The sequence below is a fragment of the Thermobia domestica genome, chromosome 6 (assembly GCF_964235325.1).
Source record: "Thermobia domestica chromosome 6, izTheDome1.hap1.1, whole genome shotgun sequence".
NCBI classification, from domain to species: domain Eukaryota; kingdom Metazoa; phylum Arthropoda; class Insecta; order Zygentoma; family Lepismatidae; genus Thermobia; species Thermobia domestica.
In genome coordinates this window covers 112,686,916-112,711,822 of record NC_137459.1, presented here as the reverse complement: position 1 = coordinate 112,711,822, position 24,907 = coordinate 112,686,916, and the positions used below count along the sequence as shown (strand labels likewise).

Sequence of the window (24,907 nt, the reverse complement as noted above, 5' to 3'; positions counted from 1 at the left end):
TTCTAAACTTGACGACGCTAACAATGTTGGGTAAACCATATAAATTATATAGTTCCTCGTTATGAAGTTTCTACCACTCCCCATTCCCATTCCTCTTGGGTCCGAATATTCGTCTCAGGATCTTGTTCTCAAATACTTTCAGTCTATGTTCTTCCCTCAGAGTAAGCGACCATGTTTGGCAACCATACAGAACAACATACATGATTATCGTTTTGTATATTTTAAGCTTCAAAATCATCAACAGAATTCGCGACGACAAGAGATTTTGAACCGAATAGTAACACGAATTCCCTGCTTGTAGTCGACATTTAATATTTTCGTGAATATGATTTGGAAGAAAGAGGAATATGACATTCAATTGGAAGAAGAGTGAAAGACTTATCAAAATGTTGTTAAAAGTTTAAAGGAACTGCAACAATTTGTCTGATGTTGAAACGACACTGATATACTTAATGTGGCTTCTCAGGCTAAAGTGTTTGTGGAAATTCGAGCAGCCAAGCATAAAGAAGTAAACGCTCTACCGCTGAGCCACCGAGGCCCTAATCCTGAGAAAACCAGTGGCCAAAGTGGTCCATGTGACCAAGTGACCCGCGACATCAGTCATCCACACACTATGATATAACATGTTTATGACATTGTTCTCTGTTGTCACAGAAACATAACTTTTTTCTTTTTATTTAATTGTTACCACTTTCAGTTACGCTTCATAATTCACGATTTGTTGCCAACCTTAAGAGTCTTCATCCCGGCGAAATTAAAATACCGCTAATTTTACAGTAATTATGTGATATCTTCAAATAGATAAAATATAATCGAAATGTGGAACAAGAGCGCCCTAGACAATATTATTTTACATGAGATATCGTTATCACGACTCACTTATCTGCTTTCGATTTCGAGCCGTTTTGAAAATCGGCACTTATTTTCACGTTTCTAAACAACTGAAAACGGAAAACCACTAGGTGACTTGTGATAACGGTATCTCAAGCAAAATAATATTGTCTAGGGCGCTCTTGTTCCATATTTCAATTATCTTTTATCTATTTGAAGATATCACATAATTACTGTAAAATTAGCGGTATTTTAATTTCGCCGGGATGAAGACTCTTAACTGTCATGATCGAAACATAATTGGAATTGTATTTGAATTTTGACTTAAAAAGAAGTAAAGTTGTTATATGTGTATTTCACTTCTGAATAGTGTATACGTTCAAGGAACAACCAGAATGTTAGATATTTAAAATGCTTTGTGGCACCATATAGTACTTGAATTATCATGTTGAATATTATTAGAATTACTGGTTATTTTGAATTAGTTTATTGTGTTATTGTTTTGTTGCTTTCATGTTTCATTAGCAAATTAAACTATTAGAGCTAAATATAATATTCGAAACAGAAGATACCATTAGAAACAAAATATTTTAAGAAGAATTAAGTACCAGATACTTATTTCAATAAGCAATATTTATTTAGCCTATGTCAAAAATGCAATCCATAGAAAGAAAATGAAACTGTTATCACTAGCGATACAATATCAATACCCTATCTCTAAGGACAGTTACCCCAAAAAATCATTAAATTACATATGAAAGTAAGATAAACATGTTATTGATAATATACAAAGTACAGCGTCAAAATTGACCTCATATGGCCTTGGGAAGTTAATACATGGCAATTTATTTATATGTGAACACATCTTTTTAAGGTTTATGATTAAAACTCACTCACGCTAATGAACGTTTATTATATAGGCTCATCCCCTACATAACACTGTATTGTTAATTATTCTGTATGCACAAAGAGCAGAGTATGACTTCTATGTATATTAATTCATGCATCAAAAGTAATAAATGTCTTTTTATTCATCTCCTTACGTATGACAAGGATAAGAAAGGATGTAATATTGAAGTATGACATCACCGTTTGACCAGTACCTGGCAGAAAATATGATGTGATGGCCCCTAGTTCAAGCTGACATTGAAACCATCTTTGGTTGTTTAGTCTGAATCTTATGAGTCACCAAACAGAAAACATCCACCCATGATCTACACTGAAGTCCCGAAGAACACTATACACTATTGAAAGCACAGCAGGCAACTACTTCTCTGATTAATACATTAAAATCCAGCGAGACAGGTGTTTATCTTCTTTTCCAGTTAATCAGTGCTACACAAAAGACATAGCTTGTTTCCTGTACTAGAACACACCTTCTTTTAGGTTCCCTTTCATGAAACATACATAATCTTCGTCACAAAGAGTATCATTCTAAAGTAACTTGTATTACTGTTTCACTATTTATAATGTCATGATCCACAATAAGTATGTTGAAGGATTAGCTCACACTCTTGATTTTCATATTGTTTGCGATAATCACTATGTTTTGAATGTCCATTGAGCTCATAACAATCTTAAGTGAATAAATAATAATTTCCATTGAAAAATTCAGGTTTCAGTTGATTCTGACACTAAAGATTGGAAATAAATACTCGTACGCTTCTTTGTTAAATTTGCCCCTGTTTTCTGTTTATAATTATTTTAAATGTGTTGTGAATACAATCAAGAACATCAATAGCTAGGCAGAGTCCAAAAAATTATATTAAATAGCTGTTTAATAATTGTTTTCACATATTTTCGTATGCGCAATAAATTGGAGAGCGCAGTTTCTGACTTTACAATTGTTGGGCATCCACATTTATACACTATATGAAATGCTTTGAAGGCAATCATTAGTTCATATACAGTAGAGTCCCTAAAACTCGGCACTCGATAACCCAGTAGTCCGGATAACTCGCCTACACCCTGGCAAGCGAAAAAAAAAACTCGCAAGCAGACCTGTTAAAGGCCATTGCCAGCGTGCGTGTGTCCCCTCTTCCCGCGTTCAGATATAGGAGGGGCGTTCAGTATGCTCTAATACTGGCCCCCTTCCCCCTCATGTAGGATCATGATTTCAACATGTGTAGAAAGTAGACATCCTATGATGACTTTATGCCGCAGTGCATATTATTTGACCATGTACTTTCTTCTTTGTAGATGTTTGCAGTAGAACATCTGTAAGAACTCTGTGAAAATGGAAAATAGTGAGGTTCGTGCGGTCATCAAGTACCTGCAATTGATAAACTTACAGCCAAAGGAAATTCATGACGACTTGGTGCAAACATTAGGACAGTCTGATCCATCATATCCTACAGTTGCGAGATGGTGCCGTGAGTTCAGATGTGGCAGACAATCATGCGAAGATGCCCATACAGGTGGGACACCAGTAACAGTGACCACCGAAGAAAACATTGCGAAGATCCTGGACATGATTATGGCAGACAGACGAGTTACCATTATGTATTTAGCAGAGAGTATAGGCTTGTCAACCGGCACAGTTCACAACATCTTCACCAATCGTTTTTGTATGAAGAAAGTCTCGGCACGATGGGTCCCGCGAAACCTGAATGCTGATCAGAAGAGGAGCAAAGTAACATTTTCAAGGCAATTTTTCACAGGTATCGTGCAGATTCAGAGGACTTTTTGACACGATTTGTGACAGTGGACGAAACATGGGTCCACCACTTTGACCCCGAATCCAAACAAAGCTCAATGCAATGGAATCACACCAGCTCTCCAACCCCGAAGAAATTCCGTGCTCAACAGTCAGCTAGAAAGGTTATGACAACTGTTTTCTGGGATGTCAAGGGGATACTGCAGGTGGATTATCTGGAACATGGAACCACAATGACGGGCCAGTATTATGTTGACCTTATACCAAAATCGCGAGCTGCAATTGAGAGCAAGAGACGAGGATTGTTGGTGGGTGGAGTGTTGCTGCATCAGGACAATGCTCCCGTTCACAAGTCCGGTGTTGCCATGGCTGCAATTCATACAGCTGTATTTGAATTGGTACCGCATTCCTTTATTCACCCGACCTAGCCCCAAGTGACTTCCACATTTGAAGCAGCATCTCCCTAGACAGGTTTTTCGGGGTGACAATGCTGTCATGGATTACTGTCAATACGTGGTTGCAGAAGCAAGAGGACATCTTCTTCCAACAGGGTATAGAAGCTTTGGAGCGGCGATGGACTAAGTGCATTGAAAGGGCAGGAGATTATGTTGAAAAATAAGCATATTTTCATTTCTATTATATTTTGCTTTCTTGCTGAGTATTAGAGCATACTGAACGCCCCTCGTATATCACGTAAATAACATTGTAAATAAATTATGTCTTATGTTATTGTCCCTCAGATGCTTACATCCCCATTAAACCTCAATCAATCAATTTACTGTCCCTCATGAAAGTGATGTCTGTTTAGTAAGTACTATATATATATATATATATATATATATATATATATATATATATATATATATATATATATATATATATATATGTGTGTGTGTGTGTGTGTGTGTGTGTGTGTGTGTGTGTGTGTGTGTGTGTGTTTTCCTTTTGGCAATTGCATATAAAACAACACTAATGGTATTTTAATAAATTGACTTTTCAGCATGGCAGGTAGTTCATTTAACAACTACCATTTTAACACTTTACTCCAAAGTGTGATGAAGTTAAAGAGGTACCAGAACTGAGTCAAAATTTAAGACAGATACATTGTGTTGAATTTGCACTTTTTTTTACTGTACAGTAACAAAATTACATAAGAAAACTATTGCTTAAGCTTAGTCAACTAAAATATTATCGACAAACTGTCATTTAGTGTTATTGAAACAATAATATATTATATAAGACAGTAAAAGCATTGACTCTCATGATCGCCAAGCCCATATTACTATAGCTAGAAACGTAAAATTTGAACGAAAGTTCGTTTTGTTACAAATTTAAGGGATAAGAATTTATAATACTTATCCTACATTTTTTTTATTAAATAAAAGCGTATCTTATGTGTGACTGAAGTTAGGGTTACGAAACTCGGCATACAAACTCCCAAATCAAAATAAAGGAAAACGTACCCGTTTTTGAAAATGTCATTCCTAATAAGGATAAATTGGATGTAATGTTATTGTTTTGGGATTTCGTTTTATTATTATTATTATTATTATTATTATTATTATTATTATTATTATTATTATTATTATTATTATTATTTAGAAAACAACCGTGTAAGTTTTGGTTTAAAATGGATGCTTGCGTTACGACATTTAAACTTCTACTTAAAATTAATAAATACATAAGTAAGGCATTACGTGTTTCGGTATATTTCGGAAGTTCCATTTCTAAATTGGGAAAATTGTTACAATTTTCAAATTTCTGGTTTTATATTCACTGAAGGTTACATATATATTTTCCATGCAAAGAACACGCAGCTCTGCTGGTTGTTCTAGTCCTCTCAGCTGGTCTTGTGGCTAGCCCCGAACGTCTTTTGATTCCCCGGTTCAGGGTTTGATTACCCGTTGAGAAGTACTTAACTTTACCTTTTTAATCATTCACTCTCATTAAACATCTGTCTCATTTAGATTAAAGCATATAACCGTTAGACGTCAAACTAAAAAGAATTGTTTCACTGTTGTTGTAGTTTATTTTTTTTTTATGTAGGGGAGAGGTGGATAAATGATCCCCTTAAGACAAATTGGCTTCCAGATCTTAGCTCTAGTGATCTATATTGTGGTAATTGTGTCGGTAGGACAAGATGTTATCTGAGGTTTCTAACGTGCAATTTTGAACATTGTCAATACACATCTTCCATATTATTTTGACACAAATTTGAATTATTACAAAAAAGATCGTTTTGCTTTAAGGGTGTGTAAAATGATCCCTCCATTGGAAACAATAGAAAAATCTTGTAAACTTACAAAAATGATTTTATTAATATATATATATATATATATATATATATATATATATATATATATATATATATATATATATATATATATATATATATAAGAAAAAGTGGAGTACAGTGTATAGTAATACTGTGTTAATGCATGTTAGTAATAACATTATTTATCGTTTGTTAAAGTAGGCTAATATATTGTTCAATATAGGAAAACGTTTTTTGAACACTTAATTCTGTTATGCTTTCTTTGGGATCAGCTTTCTTGTAGCTTAAGTGGCAAACACATGTCCCACAAATAAATTTTCATCTTCATCAGCACCAGCACACTGATTGTGGGCCCATTTTCGTAACTGCTGACACATTATGTAACCCTCACCTCCAGCAGACTTTGAATATAAGTCATGATAATAGATACACTCGGTATCTGTCATAGATAGGTTATCAAAAGCAGATGAAAGTTGGTATTACTCTTTTTTTTTTTTTTTTTGCGCTTTGCAACTTTTTTGTTTTAGAAATATTGTCTACTTGTTATGTTCCTTTAATTTTTAACAGCAGCTTCCAGAACATCAGGCCTAGAATGGTTCGATGGGTTTTGCTGGACATCATTTAAAGTAGGCCTATCTCCAAGGATTTCATTACCATGCTCATGTGGGTTACCTTGAACCAAATAAACAACAACGGAAAAATAATCCATAAGAAAATGAAATAATCATAAGGTAAAATGATCCTGGGATCGTTTCTATTTTCATATGGCTTCCATTAAATACGATCTTGTGTAACAAAACACGGAGAAGACTTCCACCTGCCTTGCTAAATGCATAGAGTTAAGCACTGTCTTTTTTCACCAAATAGTGTCTCATTTATATCCCTTTCAACACGGCGACAAATTTAGTGAGTGATTTCACTTAAAATTGTTTATTTTCGATTAATATTGACCCAAGATATATAAAAATCACAATGATTTTCCCATGACATTGTTGCTTTCGGAGGGGGTGGGGGCGCACAATTGTGCGGGTTAGGTTTTGCTTAGTACTAAAATAATTATTTAAACATTGAACTGCACAATATTCAAGCAGTTTGAGCAAGTAATATGTTCATGATATAATTCACATAATGTGTAAAATCCTATGAGCTACTACGTATATTTTACATCAGGGACTACTAAAAAGTTCTTTAAGGTAAGTACATATTTATTTCTGTATTCTTGGATTAAGATAAGATTGTTACAAATATTATTAATTTTCATCGACGTTCATGCAAATTGCATGTGAAATTTAAGGAAACAATTCTTCACTTTTGTAAGGCAAAGTTAGCGGAAACATTTCACACATCGAGTTCTTGTTCTTCTGACACACCCCGTCATTCGACAAGAACTCGCTGATGCAAGATTGTCAATTTCTGGCTAGTGGTCATCATAGCCGTCATATCTCTTGTTCTTTACTGGTTTCCTAGATGACCTCTAGATCCTTTGCGCTCGTCATTGGGTGGAATCAGAATAATCTTCAATCTCGTCAGCATTTTGTCTTCGTTTGCGATCTTTTATTGATAATAATGCTTCTTCCAGGTTCGTTCTGAAATCCAATAGGTCATTTATCTTCTTCCTTGCAATCCCATTTGATCTACAATCTTCTTTGTACTGTAACCACTAGTTCACCACACACACATTAAGGAAATGCAAGATGACTTTCAGTGTCCACTTTCTTGTCTTGAATATTTTTTTTTTTGTAACATTCAAGGAGTTGATTGCATACATCTACGCCCTCCATGTTTGCATTTGCTCCAAAGGAATTTCTTCATCTTCTTCTGTTATTTTATCCTGCTTGGATGCCAAGTGATCACATCTTCCATATCTGAGAATTCTAAGAATGTTATATCTGCCGACAAACCTGAAAAGAGAAATAGTATATATGATGTTCAAGACCGTTTGTAGTAATATTAAAGTATTATTAACTATAAATAAAAACAGCACAATTCTATATTCCTTCTGTTTCCGACACCTTCCTATTTTAATGATGATAGTTATCTACTTTCAGGTTATAGGTTCTTGAACTGGAAGTCAGTACTGACAATGAAAGAATAAGGCCTACCGCTCACTGGCGACAAAACAGTTGCGCAACTATCTCGTCGCTGTCGCCTGCAGTCAGCAACTTCACGGAGACAAAACAGTTTTGTTGCCATACCCTCGCTCACTGGCGACGGCAACAGAAAAGTTGCCGAGCATTTGATATCACAATTTAGATAATCGGCAACCGGAACAGTTCACATAATCGCTGGTTTCGGGCATTAAAAGAAAAAGAAAAAACTACCGCCCATTCCAATGGTTAAATAAATAAATTTAAATAAACTTTCGAAGGTAGCGTCAACAGGGGCGTTATTTCAGACTTCACTTGAGGGGGGCAAGAGCACCACCGACATAAGACTTTCACGTTTTGTACTAGTATATTAGTAGACAATTGATTAAAGTATATGTATTCCTCAAACTCTTGTGGAGCAATTGCACCTCCTGCCCCCCCTAAATGACGTCCCTGAACGTCAATGAGTGACAAAAGTAACAGCATTGTGTATGCTAATATAAACGGGAACAATTATTCGAATCAAAGGATAACAAGAATAACGAAAATATAAAACGACAGGAAATAACTAACAACGAAACTAACAAAAGCGGCAATCCGACAACACTGTACAGTAACTGTACTCTCCATGTTCTACGTATAGCCATAAATAAAAATTGGCTTTCTTCGTTCTTCCCGCGTATTCTTCACGTTTTAAAATCGGCCATTTTTATACAGTACAGTTTTTTTCTTTTTTATATTTGAAATGGAACGAAACTTGAAAATGATAATTTTATCTGTATTTTTTTCTAGTTGTGGGAAATTAATGAAAGTAGTAGTGTGTAGTATGACAGCGATATGTCATTATCGAAAAATGTACCTACCTGTGTTGTTTTTTCTTGGCTGGAAAGCTCATTCTAGTTTCTTATAACAGCGAAACACTCTTCCTTCCATAATTTCTTCTTTATATATTTCTTCTTTAACACTGAGCGTTTCTCTATATCCTCAATTAATTTTTCATAGTCTTTATCACTAAAGACATGCTAGTCACTAATCAAAGAATGTATTAGTTTCCATTGCGAACACTTCTTTTCACGCGCTACACACGGAACGAACTGTTAAGGGAAGTTCCTCTAAGAGCGCGCGGCCTCTAAGAGTACGCTCAACAATTTGCCAGATCTGGCAACGCTGTACGATGTTTGTTTGTATTCCTGCAGAAGAGTCGTTGTATGAAAGGTGGTTGTACGCAAGCTGTCTGCTGCCAGCATCTGTGCCCTACGTTTTATTGGTAAGTAAATATTTTTGATGCTTCCAGTGTAATAATTGAGTTCCCATTAATTAGTGTGTGTCGTTGAATACAGATATATTCTGTTTCTAAACTTAGTATCAAATATTAGGTGTCATAATCAAGTTTGGGTATAAGGCAGATAATACCATCATATCTGGAAAGTACTGCACACTTGCGATAGATTTGTAAAATCAGTGCGATTCCTCTAAGAGTACGCATTTTCTTTCCTTCAAGAGTACGCGCGCACTCTTGGGGATCGGTGATGCCGTACTTTTGGAGGACTGTGTAGAGAATTGAATTTGACTATCAGAGAAGAACACCTTGCCAGATTCTTTTCCAATTCTGACACTGCGGGGTTACTTTGAGGCAAAATGAATAGATTTTTCTAATATAAACAATAGCAGTGTGCATCGCTGTTGATTCGCATAGCCCGAGAAAGTAGGTAGGCCTAGGTATGATGTGAATCGCTGGCAATTTACATGGTTCATTGAAGTAATACTAAAGTGAAATCACCAATGATTTACATTATAGCAATGTGAAATTACGTATTCCTGAAGTGAATGAAGTAGGACAAAATCTCAGAAAAGTGGGTATGATTACTTTCAGGATCAGAAAATGACAAATTTGAACCTACTGCATGCAAACTAACCTCGGAAAAGAGTCAACTAACATACTGCAATGATTTTTTAATGATTTTTGTTTAGCTACAGTTTCTTTTTTTAAAATTTTTCCAGAAACTGCCCCAACGTCCGAGCGACATAAAGCCAACATTCAGCCCTCTGCAAGAACAAGAATTGGCTTAGTACGTAAGGGACCTTGATTCTATGCTTTACGGTATCACATGCCAACAATTGATGGACTTTGCGTTCGACTATGCAAAGAGAAATCCGATCAACACAACTTCAAGAGAGAGAAGAAGAAAGCCGGAAAGAATTGGATATATGCATTTTGCAAAAGGAATAATAACATTGCGCTCGCCGGAGAAATGTAGCCTTGGAAAAATAATTGACTTCAACAAAACTCAATACACGATATTCTTGAGCAACTTTCAGGCATTGTTACAAGACAAACAATTTCTCTCTCATAGAATGTTTAATGGATGAAAATGGAATTTTAACTCTCCCAAATAAAATTCCAAAAGTACTTTCGCCAATCGGTAAAAGGCATGTTGGTAAAGTTGTCTAGTTAGAGGGGACAGACGATTACTGTTCTCTGTTACATGTCTCTAACTGAAGTTTACGTGTCTCCAGCCATCATATTTCTCAGAAATAGAATGAAAATAGTGTTGAATGAAGATGGACCTGAAGGAACTTTACCTCTGGCCTCAGATTTTGGATACATAACCAGCGAACGTTTTTCGGATTGGTTGAAACATTTCTCTCACCTCGTGAAGCCAACTCAGAATGATGAAGTGTTGCTCGTTCTTGATAACCACACCACACACTGCACTTTGGAAGCAGTGTTGTATTGTAGGGATAATTAAATTACCTTTCTTTCTCTTCCTCCACATGCAAGCCACATACTGCAGCCCCTTAACAAGGGGTTTGGACCTCTGAAGATTGCCTTTTGCAGCTGAATGTGACAAATGAATGGTCAACAACCATTGATCACCCGTGGGAAGAAAACACAAAGGGACATTTCCGGCATCATCCACATTTCATACGAAGGGATTGCAACAATTGAGAAAGCTTGGAGTTCGTGTAAGCTACAGGGATTCACTCTTTCAATCCTGACGTCTTGAGCGAAGTAGACTTCCAACTTTCGGCACTGATCGATCAACAACTGTGCTCTGCTGACAGCGAAGAGAATGGTGCAACAACATCAGATGTTCCAAATGAACCAGTAGCAGTACATCGTCAGAATGTCTGCCTCTTCCTAAACACTCAGGTGTACAGAGCAGGGAAGAAGTCTGAGATTATGACGTTTCCACCGTTTAAAAACAAACTTAAAGCATCCACAGAAGCAACTTGCAAGAGGAATAGGGCTAACGATTAAGTTGATGCCAAGACTGAAGGAAGATATCGTGTTTCTTCAGACCAACCACGAGAATTACTTCTGCCCTGGATGTGATGAGCAGTACACGCAACCCATCATCGAGGTTTAGGTGCAGTGTCATGCCTGCAAGAAGTGGTGGCATGAGGCCTGTTCAAATTATAGGGCCTCGGGGTTTCTAAGAGTGACAGCTGCTAATGATCATAAAAATGTCAGATTTTAGATGCATAACTTTATTTTAATGTTCTTTGTTTTATTTCCGCATATAAGTTTCTGTTTAGTTTAAAGGCAGTGACAATTATACTTTGGTATAATTTGGCAGTTTTCAATTTTATTTTGTAGTTGTAACTAGCAGCGTTCACCCCGCTTCGCTGCGGTCACCCCGGAACGCAATAAACTTTGTTACTTAGATAATTTTTACTTTTTCGCTTTCAAGTGATTTATAGCGCCTGTTAGTTATGTTAACCCGCCGAGTCACAGGGTCATGCGGGTTGCATATAAATACGTTTATTTTTATACCTATGATGAACTAATAACAAAGGATTTCTACGTATGGACACCTGAATGTTCAATTATCTCAAGACACTGGTAATTGAAAATTAAAGTGATATGATAAAAACCATCTAGGGTCCACATCCTAACAACCCCCCAAAAATGAAAGAAATCGGTTCAGCCGTATTAGCGTGATGAGCGGACAAAGGATTTTTTGTACGTATTTACACCTGATTGGTCAATTATCTCAAGACACTGGTAATTGAAAATTAAAGTGATATGATAAAAACCATCTAGGGTCCAAATCCTAACAACCCCCCAAAAATGAAAGAAATCGGTTCAGCCGTATTAGCGTGATGAGCGGACAAAGGATTTTGTGCGTTCTCTTTTATATATATAGATTGTAATTGCAGTTTTCAATTTTATTTTGTAATCTAGGCTTAGGTTAATTGTAGGCTATCTTTTGGTTTGCCTCATTATCAAGAAGTTGAATACTTTTGATGTTACACTTATATTTGTAACATAATTTATATCAATTTCTCCCAGACATGTACCTCTTTTCGTATTTCTGTCATAATTTTCTTTGAATTGTGTAATATCATCTTTGTTTGCTGCCTTGTAATAGAATTATTCTTACATAGCAAATGCGTACTCTTGGAGGACACATTGCGTACTCTTAGAGGCATAGTCCTTCAAGAGTGCGCAAATGCATTGTTTTATAACAATGCGTCTATTGTTGTAACTATTGCGTCACTGTCTTTATATTTGCCTCCAATTTTGACCTTAAGGAATGAATAAAGATTTGTGATAAAAATTATCACTCTGGGTGATTTCCCTTTTCTTCGTTACGTGTTTAAAGACTAAGTGCGTACTCTTTGGGGAACTTCCCTTACGTGAAAAAAAATGTAGAAAACATTTATTTTTTACCTTTCTATTTGGAGGTACCTCGGCAACTTTTCTGTCGCCGTCGCCTCAGTGAGCGGACTCCCATAAGACTCAATGCATTTTTAGATGTTGCGCAACTGTTCCGTCGCCGAGCTGTTGCCCTGCTGTCGCCCTGCTTGGCGACACCTCGGCAACTTTTCTGTCGCTGTCGCCTCAGTGAGCGGACTCCCATAAGACTCAATGCATTTAGCCAGAGCAACAAGATAGTTGCCCGACAAAATGTTGCCAGTGAGCGGTAGGCCTAAAGGTTTTGTCATTGCCTTCAAAGTACATTTCGGGTAGATAAGCCCTTTATGCCCGACCTCCTCCCACCGGATGGGGACCTGTTGTTTACCACATCAGATTTATGTGTTCTAACTTCTTTGCTTCGCTAATCTACTCATCAACGTTTCACTTCACAATCCGTATTCATATTATCTGAAATACGTACCATTATTAACCAAATAAAATAAATATCTACTAAACCGCACAATTGTTCTACCTATGAAAAGCGTCCTTATCACAACCATGTGGTACATAGTTTTTCTTTAAATGTAACATTTACATCAGAACACTTGTTTTATTAACACACGAAATCAATTAAAATAAGTGAAAAACACTTACGAAAAGGTATAAAAACAAACAAACAAAACAAAAAAACATTACCTTTAGATGCCATGGCTTCGTTGGGAACAATACTTTTCTTTCTTCTTGCACTCGCCAAAAGTTATTTACCACAAAACAAAACAACTGCAAATCATCTAACGAAACTTATACAATCACTGAAAGCCGTTTCGAAGCACAAAAGTAATAGAGGCACTTCTACATGGATTTTAACCAACCCGCACAATTGTGTTTCCCCGTGTTGAAAGGGATATTCTAATTCGTGTGTTAGTACAAATACAGCAAAAATGTAGCACTCATCTTATAAATAATGTTATGATTTTGTTTTTCGTCTGGAAGACTATCAAAACGTTTCTCATCCAAAGAGAACTAATAAACAATTACAGTTTATTTGTGTGACGTAGCAACCACGTGATACGACAGACAGCTCCACCAGTTTCCGCTGAGGGGTAATGAATCATTTTACCTGCAGGGATAATTTTACCCACCTCCCCCATAAGTTTAAATGCGATAAATTACTTTCCAGTTTCATTGAATAAAATGTTGAGTGAAGGATTCGTTTTATTTTGTCTTTTTTTTCCTAAAATATAATGCCTTTCCTATGTCCTTTAAACAAGTCATGCTTAAAACATATATAATTTCGTTATCCATTACATGGTTTGTCTAGCATTGCAGTACATGAACGAAAGAGTAAGAATGTTCGTGGTAGTAAATAAAGACGAAAAAGAGCAAAGGTTGTGGGTAGCCGAAACTCTTACTGGTGAACAAGCTTCATTTATCACTCCAGTCACTAACACAATGAAAGTTGGAAGCAAACAAAAGCGATGACGAAATCAACTAATTACAACTTAAGATGATCACATAATCTCTTCTTTTTGTAAAGCTAGTTGAAAGTAATTAGAGATTGGCAACTGGCATATGACAAAAAAGATGCAGAAAGTCTTCTGTCTACGTTGTAGCTGTACACAACTAATTGCAATGAAGCTACGAAATATCAACAAATTATTTCCATGTAAGTAATAGACCGGATATCTATGTTTAATTATGGCGAAGAAACAATCTGTTAATAGTTAGTTATACGCTATTCTTGTATATGCATTCACTTTCACAAACGTAGTAAATTATTTTCTACGTATATACCAGGTGTACTAAGACAAACTCTCACTGACTCATATCGGAGAAGGACAATAAACTGACACACACCATTTCGTCACAAGAAACAGCTAAAGGCTTATATGTCACCACTATGACCTATCTTATCTTTAGGATAACATAATTAAAATTGAATATGACAGTAAGCTAATTAAGTTCTAAGTTAAAAAAAAAAAAAAACTTGAACCCAGAAACATTCAGAAAATAGAAAATCGCTTATTTTGTCACTACTTGTATAACTCACAAATCACAGTTTATAGGTTACATTCTGTAAGTCTGAAACCTTGAAAGTTTTCACAAATGAATGTTTTAGATTACAAGAAAGGAAATTATACTAAAAATGCCAGTTTTTTCCTTCCATGGAAAATAAAATTCGGATTGAATGTTATACCCGAAAAAAAACAATCTCATTGACTTTTTACCACCCTCATAACTTCTCCTCATATCAACCTAGTAAAGTAAAAACATGACATGTTTTTAAGTTACATTGTATCACTACCCTGTGGAAACTAAAATTTCAACAATTGAGCAACTTAGGAAATCAAGTCCCTCCCCTCATAAGAAACTAACAATGGCTCACTCATCCATTTGGGGAAGGGTACAAATAAGTGGAAAACGTGGATTGATAGGAGTTCAAAGTTTTGAAATAACTTGCATAAACGAAGTAACTTAGAGCCTTTCTGTCACATACACAAGTTATATTTCCGTTAATGTAGTGAAGTAAGAATTCAGAAAGAAAAACAGCTTTAAACTTGAATTATTTAGAAGGTAAGTTATTCTGAAAAATCTATATTTTGATACGGACTGACTAATTATCTCACCGATTAAGAATTGAAGAGTTCTCTCCAATGACAAAGTAAGCGATAAATGGAGGCTTTGAATTACAAGGCTTATAAACTTAACGTACAACGTAGTAATTAACATGAGTAAATCTATCTATCTATCTATCTATCTATCTATCTATCTATCTATCTATATATATATATATATATATATATATATATATATATATATATATATATATATATATATATATGTATATATACGCCTATGTCTATGCACACACACACACACACGCACACGCATATATATATATATATATATATATATATATATATATATATATATATATATATATATACGCCTATGCAGAAAAGTGGTGCAGCACCTGGTCTGTTCTTTGAAGTATAAAATGGCGACTACCGAAAGTGTGGCATAATACATAGCGGAGGCGGAAAAGTAAGCATTTACCTTGTTATCGCATATCCTAAAATAATGGTACAAATCAAAAGAATAATGGGAACGCATAATGGTGCGTGTGATAACGTTTACATATTGCAACACACGTGGATACAAAATATATAATAATTTCAACGTTCTAGGCAACAACATCCAGATATGACAATGTCCTGAGCCTTATTCAAAAATCCAAATGCGATGCGTCCATTTCAGACTCAGAATCCGGGAGTGCAGGTACAAAATGCATCAGCAGAGTTCAGCTCATTCTTGTAAAACTGCTGCTTGGTAAAATGCTGTTTGGTAAACATCGTACTACAACTTCCACATCCTTCTTTGAATCTTTGATTCCCGATTTGGCTAGCTCTTTGAAGGAGAACAGAATGGTGTCCAATTGTGGTGCCTGCGCCGAATACGCTTATCCGTCTTCACCACTATATGTTTCCGAAACTGACACAGATCCATGTGGGTCTTTGTTTATCCCTCCGTCTTGCCGATTTTCTAGTAAATCCGAAAACCGGATTCGAATTTGAAATCCGGATTACGAATCAGAACTTTGAATTTTCAAACCTGACATCTGATACCCGGATTTCAATGCGAATCCGGGTATCGGAAATATGATTTTTTTTTTATAATCCGAATTTGCCCAAAGTCTCTTTTATCTTAGCAGACATAACCGTTGGACGTTGGGGTCGCGGTGGCTCAGTGGTAGAGTGATCACCTCCGGTGCTTGAGGTCCCTGGTTCGAGCCCAACTCTCGCCCTGTTGACTTCGTGGTGGAAAAAACACCGTGTTCGTGTGTTTTCTAGGGGTTCTCCCGTTTTCTCCCACTTTCTTCATTCCATCATTTCATTCATCTCTCATCATCACCGTCTCCTTTAGCCTCACCGGCATAACTATGGGACGTAAAATCTAAAAATTTCCTTTCATTTTCCGTTGGACGTTAAACTGTCAAAACCCAAAACGAACGGTATTGACCCAAATCCAGATTTTTGCAAGCACTATTTTAATTTCCACATTAACATCGAAGAAACAAACGAAACACTACATTTCTCCTTGATTTCGCTACACTTTTTTTAGAGCACGAGTTTCCTTTCTCTTTCGTCCTTTTCTCTTCCGTCGATCTTCGACTGCTTCGATTTAGCAGGTTACGGAACAAAACTGTCAAATATGTAACCGTATCAGTGCTTTTATTTCAACCGACCCTTGAAAACCAAGTTACACACATATCACATCGCCCTCTTGCATCTACCACTAATTGCTTTACTAACCGCAGACAGTGGCGCCCTCGGTTAACCGCATCGGAAAACGGTGACTCGACTAATGAATTTTGTTTTTCATACAACTGACGCTTCGAACACGCACTAGAAACAACGGTAAAAGAAGATAAATCTGCATGCATTATTTTTCTATGTGCGAGGCCTGCCTGTTTATGGTTTGTTTTCAACCGACCTGGTTTCCGTATATTTCGCTATAAATTTCCACATTGCACTATGGGAAATGGGCTCCCGTTGTGGGTGACGTGCGTTGAAATCGTCTGCGATATGGCTGTTGCTGCGCTCTCCTGAAATCAACACGATCTCTATCCGCTCATCCCTTGCTAGTGCCATTCCGTGTTACAACTAGGGCTGTTCCGATAATCGAGTAATCGATAACAATTCGATAAAATTTCAAAACCGTTTCTTCGATAAAGAATTTTAATTTTATCGAATTATCGAACTTTCGAGACTCTCGAATTGTTTGAGACTCTCGAAATGTTTGAGACTCTCGAATTGATTTGAGACTCTCGAATTGTTTGAGACCCTCGAAATGTTTGAGACTCTCGAAATGTTTGAGACTCTCGAAACGTTTGAGACACTCGAAGTGTTTGAGACACTCGAAGTGTTAGAAACATTCAACGAGTTTCGAACATTCCTTTTGGCATCCCCGGAGCCCGCCCCCCATGAAATTATAAGCCTGTAACTTGTAGGTGACTAAAGTCAGTAATTGTGCAAAGAATACGCGATTTGGTTCATCAGCTTAGAATATTAGCATGATTATACTTTGTCACTCTCCCATTGCTTCCATTTTCTTTTGTCCACCATGTTGAAATGAAACTTGACAACTTTTACCATGCCGGTTCTGTTTGTCGCACTAACTTACAATGTTAGTGCCTGCAAATGCGCATCGCTCTATCTGGTGCCCTTTACATGGCATAGACACACACACACAGTGCGCGAGCCGTTACTTTAGCCCGTCCCTTCTAATAGGGTGGGCTAAAAAGGAAAGGAAAAAATGGGTCAGAGTGGACTGCTCGACAGCTATAAGGTTTGAATTCAATTTTTTTGGAAAGTCATGTTAACATCTAGTAGTATCCATCCCCTCTCCTATTGGGCGATATTGATAAATTCTAAACCTTTCAAATTACAGGTAAAATATCAATCATTAATAAGCACTTTTCCTTCATACCTGACATAATTATTATTAATTTCTACATTGTTATAGGCACTTAAGATTTCATGCCAACCTTGCTAGCAAAGAGGGTTAGCTTGCTGCACTCCGAAGCTAGGGATCCCTGATTCAAATGTCAGTCAGGCATATATATTTCTATTGGTGCCATTAGCCTCGCGCATAAGAGACAGGCCTAAAACCACATCAATAAAAGAAATCATGATTGACAAAATTTAGTGACATTCGAAAATTTTTGAATACTCGGCCAATGAAGTTTCGTAATGGTTCGACAATAAATGAAATGTCAGTAATATTGAAAGTTTGGATAATGCTCGAAATTTCGATAATATCCAAAGTTTCGACAATACCAGAAATTTTGTTAATATTCGAAGTTTCGAGTACACCTGAAATTTCTGTAATAATCAAATTTTCAAAATTACCTGAAATTTTGATAACACTAGAACTTTCAAATATCCGAAACATCGATAATATTCGAACTTTTGATAAGGCTCGAAACTTTGATCATATTCAAACTTTCGATAATACTCGAAACTTCGATAATATATGTACTTTCAATTAGTAATAGGTAGTTCCGGAACGATTCGTTCCAAAACAACGAATCCTTTAGTGGAATGAAAGATCGAATCTCTGAAAGGAACCTGATTGACTGGCGGAATCAAAAGACGGATTCGCTCAGAAGAAAGAAGAGACGGATTGAGGCAGTGGATTCGGTTAATGGAACTAGAGGACCGAACCAAACAACACAAGTTCAAGAGTAGACCCAGTTGATGGATTGATGGAATCAGACAAAAGCAATACTGCGGAACAGATGGACAATGTATGACAGAGAAAGAGGGCCTACTGCTCATGCATACAAACACCCAAGTTTTCTTTGTGATTTTTGTGTCCCTTCTAAGAACATTCTGATAACGAAACTCCTCTACCAATGGAGGCAGTGGAGAGGGTGGCAACTAGTCTTATCAGAATGTTTGTTGACTTTCTTCTCTTCCACAGGTGTTCAGGATTACCAGGTATACTGATTTTTTTGTATTGCAATTCAGAAAATGAGTTTTTTGTGTAATCTATATTGATGCATCGTCATGTATCCTAATGTAAAATTCACAATCGATTGTTTGATTGGGTATTAATATTACAGTTCAATACAAAAGCTATATGGGATAAGCCCATAAAGTGAGATTCAAAACATTACTCTGACTTTTCTCAAAGGCAAGCACCTTCATTGGGATCAAAACAAGAACCAAACGAATATTAACCACTTCGCTTAGCTCTAAGTTAAACTAAAAGTGTTTCATTACGAATAAAAAAATTGTTAAAAGGTTAGGATATGTAAAAAACAAATATTCTGTCAAACAGAAGATTTCTTTTTTACATATCCTAAACTTTTAACCATTTTTTAATCTTCCTTCATGTTTTTTTTATCATTTTTGGAGTCTATCACAGGCTGAAGAAGGAAGTTGCATCTTCCGAAAGCACTACCTGTTCCATGTAAAAGAAAATTCTGCTACATATATTTTTTTGCGGTGAGTAATAGCCTTTATGCTTTTTCTCATTGAATATAATCACCACTCGCAATATTGTAAAATTTATTTCCGTTTTTCATCTTCATTAAACTCAGTGATGATTTCAAAGCTTCCCCGAGTAGACTTACCATTCGTCCGGGATTCAAGCCTGTGTACGGAAAATTGTCTGGAATTGACTAATGTCTGAAATCTTAAGGGGGAATGGAAGGCCGGGAAATTTCGCTACGTTTGGTCAAGTGATTGGCTTGCAAATTGTCTTGTGTTGATATTTATGAAAAATCAATAGCAATAAGGTGTTCTTCGGAAGAATACTTTACTCAGAAAAATAATTGAGACAATAATATATAAATATGTTTTAAGTAAAGAAAATGAGCATAAGCATTTTTGGAACTTAAGGTTAGACTTTCTTTTAACTTCTCAATAAACATACGCCATTCTTTAAAAAAAAAATGTCTGGGATTGGTGTCCAGAAATTATGGTAATCATACCCTGGGAAATTTTGAATACACAGAGGGTGAAAGTAGCAAAAATACTGGTAACCCACGGTGAACACGATCAGAGATATGTTTGTGGGGGAATGTCCCTCTTGAACAACCCCCTGAAATCGCCACTAATTTTATTATTATTATTATTATTATTATTATTATTATTATTATTATTATTATTATTATTATTATTACTGAAAGGCGAAATGGGGTGTTTGCGCCAAAAGCATCATCATATCTGATTGCGGCAATGTGTGAACTAGAGGCCATTGAGAGAGAGAAAACATGACAGAAGATAAAGCATTTGACTTAAAAATAGAATTTTCCCACAAAATTTTAGCAACACCGCACATCATTAATATGGTTGAGGTGTTGGACCGTGTACTATATCGTACGAAGAGCAAGTTACCGTATTTGTACGTTTAAGACCATATGTCTGGCAACACTGACACGATAGGTAGTCAGCAAATAACAAACAAGAGTTTGAATTCAGGAAGAAATTAAACTTCCTGTGTGTGTGTGGGGGGGGGTATCTCTATGTGTCTGTCGAAAAAGCAGTCCCTTTCTGCATGCTTTCTTTTCTCTTCACAAATCCAACTTCGCAATAACTAATCAGCTGATAAAAGTTGTCTGACTAGTTTGGCTGCAAGAAGGAATCATTGGCTGCAAGAAACTTTAAATAATACTCGAACCTTCAATAACCCGAAACTTCGATAATATTCGAAATTTCGATAATACCCGAAACTTCGATAATACTCGAAATTTCGATAATACCCGAAACTTCGATAATACTCGAAATTTCGATAATACCCGAAACTTCGATAATACTCGAAATTTCGATAATACCCGAAACTTCGATAATACCCGAAACTTTGATAATACCCGAAACTTTGATAATACTCGAAATTTCGATAATTTCAAATACTCGAACGGTTTCGAGTAACCGATGACAATTCGATAAATTTTCACTCCCGAAATTCGATAGGTCCTCAGCCTTATCGAACACCTTTAGTTACAACACCTTAAATAAAACAAAATCGGTTAAAGCTTTGCAACGGTTGGTGGTAGAGTCAAAAACATTTCACCACTGGATTTCTGAAAAAAAAAATCAGTCCTTTATCACACGATAGGGTTCCCACTGAGAATAAGTTCACGCCATTTCAAGATGGTGGATTTCAATATGGCGTCCAATGATGTCATATGCCTCCAAAGATCGTCCCCCTCGTCTATAATCATTACTTTTTACTTTTAAAAAAATTCTTAACGCAGTAAAATAATAAATCTTTAATATTCACGTGTACAATATACATAGACATCAGAAAAAATACTAAAATCCAGCTAAAAAGGTATCCCACAAAGTGCTGAATGCTACATCTATGCATGGTGAAACCAGAAACAATATAACTATAGGTTGGAGGTATAAGAAATGATAGCTCTTTCCTCAGCAGCATTGTTTCACTATACGCCTGCTAGTTGGACAACCAACATGACAGTTTCTCTGGTTGCGGATCTACTTGCAAAAATTTGCACTGGTGTTTGTCTATTTCTCATGACGCCTGCCCATACCAAAACAGTAGTGCCATCCTTTCTCATTGAGGGGTGTTCGGTGAATGGTAACATGTTCCTCGTTCTTGCCACAGCAATTGATTGCCATAATCGTTGGACACTGACTCATTTGCGTGACTCATTTGCGTTGTGAGTCGTGACTCATTTGCGAACATAGCATTTGTCCAGTTCCCCTCCTTCCAATCACGATTTGCAATACAGTTCTGTAATCTGGCACGACAGTGGGTGGTGGATATTAGAGCACACTTAACGGGCTTCTGTGCATATAACCGGAAATTATTGAGTCGTCGTGAAATTGTTCGGGGTAACACAAGAACACCCAACGCCCCGGAGATTTAACTGGCAATTTGCGCAGAAGTGGCACCTCTATTCCTGCTGGCCAATTGGTCAATGCAGCTCTTACCACGACCTGCACAATGCACGCGTACAGCCGTCCTCTGGTTATAGAAGCTTTCTTCAGTCGGGAAATCACTTTGTGAAATTCCCATCACACGTGCAATTTCTGTAACGCTTTAATCTACCTCAAGACAACCAACAGGTCTTCCACGATCGTAATCACTGAGATGAACACTTTGCGCCATTTTTCAACAGACCAATTAGCTTGCATTACAGTATTGTCAGGGGTGCCCACAAGGGGGGGCTATGACGCAAACTGCGTCATTGAAATATTTGGGGGGGGTAAAAATCTATATAAATATGTTTTAGGAGGTGTAAAAATTAATCGAAAAGATTTTTTTTATGGAAGAACACCTACGGTAGACAATTAAGGGGGGTGCGTCATGTACATGATGGGGGTGGGCACCACTGGTATTGTTCTCATAACAGCAGCTGTCGTGTTTGGTCGTGTCTTTTGAGTGCCTCTCTCTCACTCAGTCTGGCCTTTGTTCTTGAGCAGAAACCTCTCATAGCACGGTTGCCTCTCCTCTTGGATGCAATGGCTCCCTAGTACCCTGTACATATATATTTACTCCTTTACATAGTAAAAAAGTTGCTTTCTCAAAACTTATGACTAAAAATGTGTTTCATCCCTAGCAATTGTCAGCCAGTGTACTATGTAACAAAATGAAGGTTCAAATAAAGTCTCTAGATGGTAAAGTTAAAATCCTGAAAACTAAAACAGCTATACTAATACGTTTATGTAATTTGAACACATATGTTTCTTTCTTTCTTTCTTTCTTACTAATAATATCTGTAAAGTGAAATGATATTTAGTTCATTACATGTGTTATTTTCAAACATGTTCATTCACGTGAACTATGGGGCCTTAAGTCTAGACCCGCGATTGAGTTTTCAAGGTGAGATTTCTTGCCTAAAGTTCGAAAGAACATATTTTCAGTCTCATTAAGAGACTTTCTACTCGCTCAAAATTTTCTGCACCGTTTGTAAATTCATTCCATAGAATACTGTGATTGTGTGACGGAGACCACAGTATATTTTATGAGGTTTCAGGTTTCTTTAAAATAAAATAGTACAAAACCCCAGCTATTTTCCTTGGCTAGCGTGTAATCAGTGAAGTGGTAAGAACATACAGACTATTTAGTATATTTTCCAAGTGGAAAAAAAAGTAGCTTTTTCCTAACAAGGGAGGGTCACGAAGTACCTCCGATGAGGTCCGAACGAGATAATTGTGTTTGCATTTGATATGTTATAACTAGACGAATCCCGAAGTTATACGTGTCGCCGGGCGGGATATCGTGAGTTACAACATATTTTGTAATGTAATAGCTACAAAAAAAATGCCTGGTAGAATAGTTTGAACCGAGTCATTTGTTCGGAAATGGTTGGGTAAATGGGAAACTCGGCGAACACGTATCCCATCATTTTCAAGGACACACTTTTTAAGGTTAAAAAAAAAGTTGGCCCCAGGGTTCCCCGCAGGGTTCCAGACGGGACCCAACTCAAAATTTTCAAATGACAAGAAGGGTTAACTAGCGCAACGTTTGGAAGCTGTTGTAAAATGAAAGAAAATGGAGCAAATCTCGACTTTCTACGACAAACCTGTGCAAAATGGCGGCGGGTCAAAATGTAAACAAAAACTTAATTGAAAAGTCCATGGCCACCCCTATAAATCGTAAACGGGAGATAAATGTGAAAACATGAAATAAAGTATGGCATTATTTTCGAAGTACAATGGCTTAAGTTAAAACATCTTGTCCCAGGGCTTCCACAGGGTTCTCGATGAGATCCAACTAAAATGTTTCAAATGGCAAGAGAGATAAAGTTGCACATCGTTTGGAAGCTGTTGATGAAAGATCGAGCAAGTTTCGAATTTCTACGACAACCCTGTGCAAAATGGCTGCGGGTCGAAATGTAAACAGAAGCTTAATTTAAAATCTATGGCTACCTTGAATCCAAGATGGCCGTTTAAAAATGATATCGAAAGGATAGGCATACCAAACTTCTGAAGCTAGGAAAACCAAATTTGGCATGAATGTTGATCAGTAGGTGACGAAAAGATGTGATATGTTAAAAAAACGCGACATCTTGAGTTCAAAATGCAGCAGTATGTATCGAATGCATGTCCAGCTCAAACCACTGGTGTTGGAGGAGCGAAATATGGTATTAGCGTTTATGGTTAATACCAGATATCCACAAAATATCAAAGAGTATCATCTGCAACCCAATATGGCTGCCAGCGTAAAAAATGAATTTGTATATAAATACGTTATTTCTTGGAATATTGTGACAAACTAACAAAGTTTGCGCAGCTCGAGGTACTGAAATGATTTATACGTGGTTTGGTACTGCTCGCCAATTTTGTAAATGAACGTTTTTTTCATTTATTTATTTGCTATTGCTTGAAATGTTGTGATCAAACCAACGAATGGTATACAAATGTAACCATCACGAATACGTTACAATAGAGCCCCCAACCTGACTTGTGCAGCAAGTCATTTATGTATGAATTATGCATGAAGAAACTAGAAAAGTTCCGAAGTATGAACTTTTGTTTAGCAGTATGAATAAGAAGTCAGAGTTCTGTGTTCATCGCATATTCGTTATATGGAGTTAAATGATATCGCGAGAGAAACGTGATGGACGTGTATTAGGAACAAAATATATATGCGTTGTTATGTAATGAACTAATAGTTGGAGTGAATAGAAATTCAATTGTTCTTTAGTATTCCTATTGCTTCTAAATACATAATAGAGAAAATAGGTATTTAGATTTTACTGTTATGAACTACATAGGTTTTAAATGGGTGGACACAGATTTTCAATTAAGCTTCTGTTTACGTTTTGAGCCGCCGTCATTTTGCACAAGGTTGCCGTAGGAAGTCGAGACTTGCTCCATCTTCTTTCATTTAACAACAGCTTCCAAACGATGTGCTACTTAACCCCTCCTGCT

General features: G+C 36.6%; 1 protein-coding gene across 1 annotated transcript; it reads left to right on the top strand.

The window, feature by feature from the left end:
- The first annotated feature begins 3,067 nt into the window (after positions 1-3,067).
- Positions 3,068-3,520, top strand: LOC145687274 (protein GVQW3-like). The gene has a single exon (XM_081760748.1). It carries the CDS (start codon positions 3,068-3,070, stop codon positions 3,518-3,520), a length of 453 nt encoding a protein of 150 aa, XP_081616874.1.
- The last annotated feature ends 21,387 nt before the right edge of the window (positions 3,521-24,907 follow it).